The sequence below is a fragment of the Theobroma cacao genome, chromosome 8, assembly GCF_000208745.1.
Source record: "Theobroma cacao cultivar B97-61/B2 chromosome 8, Criollo_cocoa_genome_V2, whole genome shotgun sequence".
In the NCBI taxonomy this organism is placed as follows: Eukaryota; Viridiplantae; Streptophyta; class Magnoliopsida; order Malvales; family Malvaceae; genus Theobroma; species Theobroma cacao.
Window position 1 is genome coordinate 7981477 of NC_030857.1, and position 7066 is coordinate 7988542.

The 7066-nt window shown below is 40.0% G+C and overlaps 2 protein-coding genes across 2 annotated transcripts; both read right to left on the reverse strand.

The window, feature by feature from the left end:
* LOC108663013 lies at window positions 554–1936 on the reverse strand. The gene is made up of 2 exons (XM_018125495.1): window positions 1556–1936; window positions 554–1402 (listed from the first exon to the last, which is right to left on the reverse strand). The coding sequence occupies exons 1-2, from the start codon at window positions 1934–1936 to the stop codon at window positions 554–556; spliced, it is 1230 nt and encodes a 409-aa protein (XP_017980984.1).
* Window positions 1949–2716, reverse strand: LOC108663014. Its single transcript, XM_018125496.1, has one exon. The coding sequence runs from the start codon at window positions 2714–2716 to the stop codon at window positions 1949–1951; it is 768 nt and encodes a 255-aa protein (XP_017980985.1).

Here is a 7066-nt window from a genome sequence, read left to right on the forward strand (position 1 = left end):
TCAATTATGATCCTTTTTCAAAATATTGCAAACATTTCTTTACTTTATCATGCTCTTTATTAAATATCATTCCAATTTTATGACAAATGTAATGCAATGTACTCATATCTCCTCTATTGGCAGAATGGAAATGATGACAATGTTGGGAGCAAAAAGGCTATTTTTCATTAGAAAAAAGGGAAGTTTCTACAATCAGGCATAATAACAAGGAATAGGGGAAAACCAATTAATACAAAAGAGATACAGTTATTTCTTAATGACTGTTCCGATAGATATTGACAGTAGCCTCGAAATTTTATCTCAAAGCAGGAACAAGCATCAGCTCCCTTGTCTTTTGTCTGAACATCTCATATCATGATTTTCACCCTTTTTGTGTTAAGCCCTTGTAGTATTTGGACCCCATTCGTGTCTAGACCGCCCTTTCGGGTTTTCGCCCTTTTGAGTTTTCGCCCTAAACACATCTCCCATACTCAAGCTGCCTTTTCAAGTTTTCAACTCGAAAATTTTTCTTTTTCTTCTTTATTTTTTTTTATTTTTTTTAATTAAATTTTTTTTACGCAATATATTTCTTGATAGTGTCGGCATTCATTGGGTTGGAAAACTCTCTTTTGTCCATCTCTGCCAAAATTAGTGCTCCTCTTGAAAAAGCTTTCTTCACCACAAATGGTCCTTCCGAATTCGGCATCCATTTCCCTCGAGGATCTTGCTGGTTCGGAAGAATTCTTTTCAATACTAACTCTCCCTCTTGGAACTGACGATGATGTACCTTCTTGCCATATGCCCTCATCATTCTCTTTCGATATAATTGCTCATGGCAAAGTGCTGTCAACCTTTTTTCTTCTATGAGATTCAATTGCTCATAACGAATGTTAACCCATTCGGCTTCTTCCAACTGTACTTTTTTAAGGACCCTTAGAGAAGGGATTTTTACTTCAATTGGTAAAACTGCTTCCATCCCATATACCCAAGAGAACGGCGTAGCTCCCGTGAAAGTTCGGACTATTGTGCGATAAGCATGCAAAGCAAAAGGTAACTTCTCATGCCAATCTTTGTATACATCTGTCATCTTTTTAATTATCCTTTTGATGTTCTTGTTGGCTGCTTCTACCGCTCCATTCATTTTTGGGCAATAAGGCACTGAATTGTGATGCTTGATCTTGAACTTGGCACAAACTTCTTTCATCATTGAACCATTGAGGTTACTAGCGTTATCTGTGATGATCCTTTTCGGAAGACTATATCGGCATATTATTTCATTTTGGATGAACTTACAAACCACTTTCTGGGTTATATTGGCATAAGATGCTGCTTTTACCCACTTAGTGAAGTAGTCAATCGCCACCAGAATAAACCGATGCCCATTTGATGCCTTCGGGGTTATTAACCCAATCACATCCATACCCTACATTGAGAATGGCCATGGTGATGTCAATACATGTAGTGAATTTACAAGAGTGCGGATTCTGTTTGCATATATCTGACACTTGTGACACTTTCGAGCAAAATCTATACAATCTGTTTCCAATGTGAGCTAGTAATACCTTGCTTTCATGACCTGTCTTGCCAACATATGCCCACTTGCATGTGCCCCACAAATTCCTTCGTGGACTTCCTCAACTATTCTCTGAGCTTCGGCTGAATCCACACATCTCAAAAGCACTTGATCCCTACTTCTTTTGTATAAGATGTCCCCATCTAAGAAGAAATTCATTACCAACCTTCTAATGGTTTTCTTATTATTTTCTGAGCTTTGTTCCAGATACTGCTGAAACTTGAGATAATGCACAATATCATGGTACCACAGTTTCCCGTTTACTTCTTCCTCTACAGTGGAGCAGTGTGCGGGGCACTCTCGAAGATTAATCATGATGGGTTGAATCTTGACATCGGTACCAACGTTGAACATTGCTGTCAGCGTGGCTAATGCATCAGCCATTTGGTTCTCCTCTCAGGGCAAATGGGTGAAGCGAATCTTATCAAAATTTTCAATCAGCTTTGAAACATACTTATGATACCGGACTAACTTCGAGTCGCGTGTCTCCCATTCTCTTCGCAACTGATAAATGACCAAAGCAGAATCCCCATACACTTCCAAAACGTGAATTTTCCTCTCGATTGCTGCCTGAAGACCCATGACACAAGCTTCATATTCAGCCACATTATTGGTGCAATAGAAGTTGAGTTTAGCTATGACGGGATAATAATCTCCTTCTAGTGACACTAACACGACCCTTATGCCATGCCCCAAGGCATTCGAAGCTCCGTCGAAAAACATCTTCCAATTCTCTTTCTCCTCTGATTCCTCCTCATTTGTTTGACAAATAGACATTAGGTCCTCATTTGGGAACTCAAACTCCATTGGTTCATAATCTTCCTCCAACCTTTCCGCCAAAAAATTTATGATTGCACTTCTTTTGATAGCTTTTTGGGACACATATACAATATCATATTCAGACAACAACACTTGCCATCTTGCCACTCTACTTGATAATGATGGTTTCTTGAAGATGTATTTAATAGGATCCAACTTCGTAATGAGCCAAGTGGTATGATATAGCATGTACTGCTTGAGTCGATGCGCCGTCCATGCTAAAGCACAACACATCTTTTCCAACGAGGAATACTTAGACTTGTACTCAGTGAACTTTTTACTCAAGTAGTAAACTGCCCTTTCTTTCTTACCAGTTTCATCATGCTGTCCCAACACATATCCCATGGATCCTTCATTTACTGTCAGGTACAAAAAAGGGGTCTCCCGGCCACAAGTGATACCAACACTGACGGACTCAACAGATATTCTTTAACCTTGTCAAAAGCAACTTGGCACTCTTCGTTCCATGCCCCAAGATTGTGTTTGCGAATGAGCTTAAAGATTGGGTCACATTTGAGTGTGAGTTGTGATATGAACCGGGCTATATAATTCAATCTTCCCAAAAATCCTCTAACTTCTTTTTGCGTTTTGGGAGGAGGCAAATCATGGATTGCTTGAACTTTATCCAGGTCAACTTCTATTCCTCTTTCACTGACGACGAAACCAAGTAACTTTCCTGAAGTGACTCCAAAAGTGCACTTTGTCGAATTTAATCTGAGCTGAAACTTCCGTAACCTCTTAAATAACCTTTCAAGATTGGTCGCATGGTCTTCTATTTTGCGAGCTTTACAATCATATCATCCACATACACCTCAACCTCTCTGTGCATCATGTCATATAAAAGAGTCACCATGGCTCGTTTGTAAGTTACCCCAACATTCTTCAAACCAAATGGCATTACCTTATAACAAAAGGTCCCCCACATAGTTATGAAAGTAGTTTTTTCTCTGTCTTCTGGTGCCATCTTAATTTGGTCATACCCTGAAAAATCATCCATAAAGGAAAACATGGAATGGCAAGCAATATTGTCAACGAGGGTGTCGATGTGGGGCAAAGGAAAATTATCTTTTGGGCTAGCTCTATTCAAATCCTGATAGTCCACACACATTCTTACTTTCCCATCTTTCTTAGGCATTGGGACAATATTTGCAACCCATTCAGGGTACTTAGCTACTTTCAAGAATCTTGCATCGAACTGCTTTTTCACCTCTTCCTTAATTTTTAACAGAATTTCAAGTTTCATCCTTCTCAACTTTTGCTTAGTTGGTTTGCATTCAGGTTTCAAAGGCAGTTTATGGGCTACAATGTCTGTATTGAGTCCTGGCATATCTTGATAGGACCATGCAAACACATCTGCGTATTCATGAAGTAGCTTTATTAGTTTTTCTTTTTCAATCGGCACCAACGTCGTGCCAATTCTAACTTCTTTCTTATTACCTTCATTTCCTAAATTAATTGTTTCAAGTGTCTATTGATGTGGGACAATTTGTCTCCCCTCTTGTTCTACTAGTCTTAACAAGTTTAGAGTTAAATCATAATCTTCCACGTTTTCTGTATCGTCAAGTTCACTGACACTTGTACCTTTTTCAAAATTAACCTCAAAACCACTATCATTACCATCTTCGCATTAATTATTTAGAATCCTGGAAGGTAAAGGGAATTGAAAGATGTAGAGCTATTGTATAGATAAATAGTAAAAATACAGGGATGAGATGACAAGAATGGAAATGGTGAATCACGAGGAGAGAAATGAGAAATGCACTACGCATGTTAATTTATTAGAATGATAAATGATAAAAAGCCCGATACATAAAATTTTCAATGCTCTTGGGCATAAGCACGGATGTTTAGTTTGCATTACTTTGAAATTGAATCACAAGTGACTGGTAAACTTATGGTGGTCCAACTGCTCAACTTCAGCTCGGGTGGTTCGAGGTATGTAGTAGGAATCCCATCCACATTTCCTGGCTGCTCTTCACTTTCCTCCGTTGTGCATATTGATAAATCATAAAAGGCTTCCCTTAATGCTGACATTGATTCTTGACTTCCAACGGTGAGTGATTCAAGATAGATGCAGCCTCCAAATCGAAATGTCTCGTAGAGATAAGGATATATCATTATATGGTTTTTTAACTCATGCCCCGTAAAGCTAACCAACCTTTCCCTTATTCTTTCGACTATCATTTCTTCATTTTCCTTCTTAGTCAGCTTATATCCTAGGCCAAACCTTTCTTCATTTTTGGTAGCACGTATTAACCTTTTAATGCCTTACAACTCTTTTCTCAGTCTTGCCCCTGCTCGGTATCATTTCCCTACTATCTGACTGACAGCCATCTTGGTGGTTTTGGACAGCATCGGAATGGGTGGTGTGATTCCTTCTCCAACATATGTGGTATTAACAAACTCGAAGGATCGAAAGGAACATTCAGACACTTCTTCCGCCGCTTCCACGTAAGGAGTATCCGCTGGCTTGCTTATGAGTAAATCCTCTTCCCTGTTAACACATACAATCTTCCCATCCACAATGAACTTGACCTTTTGGTGAAGCGATGAAGGTATGGCCTCAACCAAGTGGATCCAAGGTCTTCCCCACAAATAATTATATGAAGGAGCGATATCCATAACCTGAAATTCAGTGGTAAAGGTACACGGGCTGATTTCTATCGGTATCTCAATGTCCCCTACTACTTCTCTCCTCGTCCTATTAAAGGCTCTCACAATCATCTGGCTCTTTCTCATGTAAGACATGTCGATGGGTAAGCGGGTCAAGGTCCTCATAGGCATCACATTCAAGGACGATCCATTATCAAGCAGCACTTTTGCAACGGTACAGCCTTTACACTTGGTAGTGATATGCAAGGCTTTGTAGTTTCCCCTACCTCCATAAGGGATTTCTTCATCCCTAAAGGATATTATGTTACCCACTGAAATATTCCCAATGATGTAGTCCAAATTTTTAACTGAAATGTCGTGATCCACATATACTTGGTTCAGAATCCTCATCAAAGAATTCCTATGTGGTTCTAAGCTGAGGAGCAATGATAATAGTGAGATACGAGCAGGCAACCTGTTCAATTGCTCAACCACATTGTACTCACTATGTTTGATGAACTTGAGGAGCTTTGCAGCTTCTTTTTTCGTCACCGGTCCTTTTGAGCCATCTGTAGATTCCTGATATTGTACTTTTTTTTCTCTCGAATTTTGCTCTTTTTCTTTTCCCTTCTCCTTCCTGAGATTCTCTAATGCCTTTGGTGTATAGCAATGTTCGTTGCGGGTAATCCCCCCACACTAGTTATATTTGCAGCATTATCTTGAGATTCGGCCATCCGTTTCCCCGTATTTGAAACTTGTACATTGCATTTGTAGTTCCACGAGACAGCTTTGTCATCTTTGTAGGGGAAAAGTTTAGGGACTTCGATGGTCATTTTGGCCTAGGTTCTGTCTTCCACAGACTCTTCTCTTGGTTCATAGAAAATGGTTAGAGGTTTTATCTTCATTGGGTGAATGGAATCTTTGGCCATCATGTTTACGGCTGGCCCTAAGGCTTCCACGTAGAATTCAATCCTTGATTCGTCCATCTTCCTTTGCACTTTCTTTCAAAAAGAACTACAATCTTGAATTAAATGCCTCACACATCCTTTGTGATATAAGCAGTATGGTCCTTGGATATCTCCCGAGTCATTCCCATCAAGACATTCCGACCAAACCTCGAGCATATTGGCCTTTACCAAGGCTTCAAACACTTTCTCCGTGGGGTTTCTACTTCCCGAATATTTCTTTTAACATACACCTCCCCTTCGATTGCATTTACCCCTGCCCTAGCATGATTTGACATTGGGTTGTTGTTAATATTCTGTTTCGGCTTCTTTTCAAAATTCAGGATTCCTACCTTGATCAACCCTTGCACCTTATGTTTGAATGTTGTACAATTCTCGATTGAGTGACCTTCGATTTTGTAGTGATAATCACAATGGGCAGAAGCGTCATACCATCTCGGGAATGAAGGTTTTAATGGCTCTATGTATAAAGGTGCCACCAAATGGTTTGCAACTAACTGAGTGAAGAGTTCAGCATATGGGATTGGGATTGGGTCAAACTGCACTTTCTCTTACTTGTTTCGCCATCCTCTTGATTCACCGGTAGTATGGTTGTTTGAAGGTGTTGTTTGTTTTGTGGTTGAAGTTGTAACGGGTGTGGAAGTAGGTGGGTGGATATTTGTGGGGTAAGGTGTTTGTTGGATGGGAGCATATGGGTACAGGTTAGAAAAGGCATTTAGCATGGGTGGATATAGGTATGGGCTTTGTGAAGTGTTATTCACAACTGGGTAATAAGGGTATGGTGGATATGGCTGGTAAGGGTTGTAGCTTCCTCCTTGAGGTTGTCCCGAAGTGATGGCTTGGGCTTCTCTTTCTTTCTTCTTAAAAGTTCCCCATTTTTTCATGTGTGCCGCATCACCTCGTTCTATCTTCCCTTGCTTAATGGCAGTCTCTATCATCTCTCCTGAAATCACCATATTAGCGAAGTTCTTTGTGGCACTACCGACCAATAGTTCATAGTAAGGGGCTCGTAAGGTGTTAACGAACATCACGGTGGTCTCTTTCTCAGTCAATGGTGGCTGAACTTGAGAAGCCATATTCCTCCATCTTTGAGCATATTCTTTGAAGCTTGCAGTGGGTTTTTTCTCCATGTTTTGTA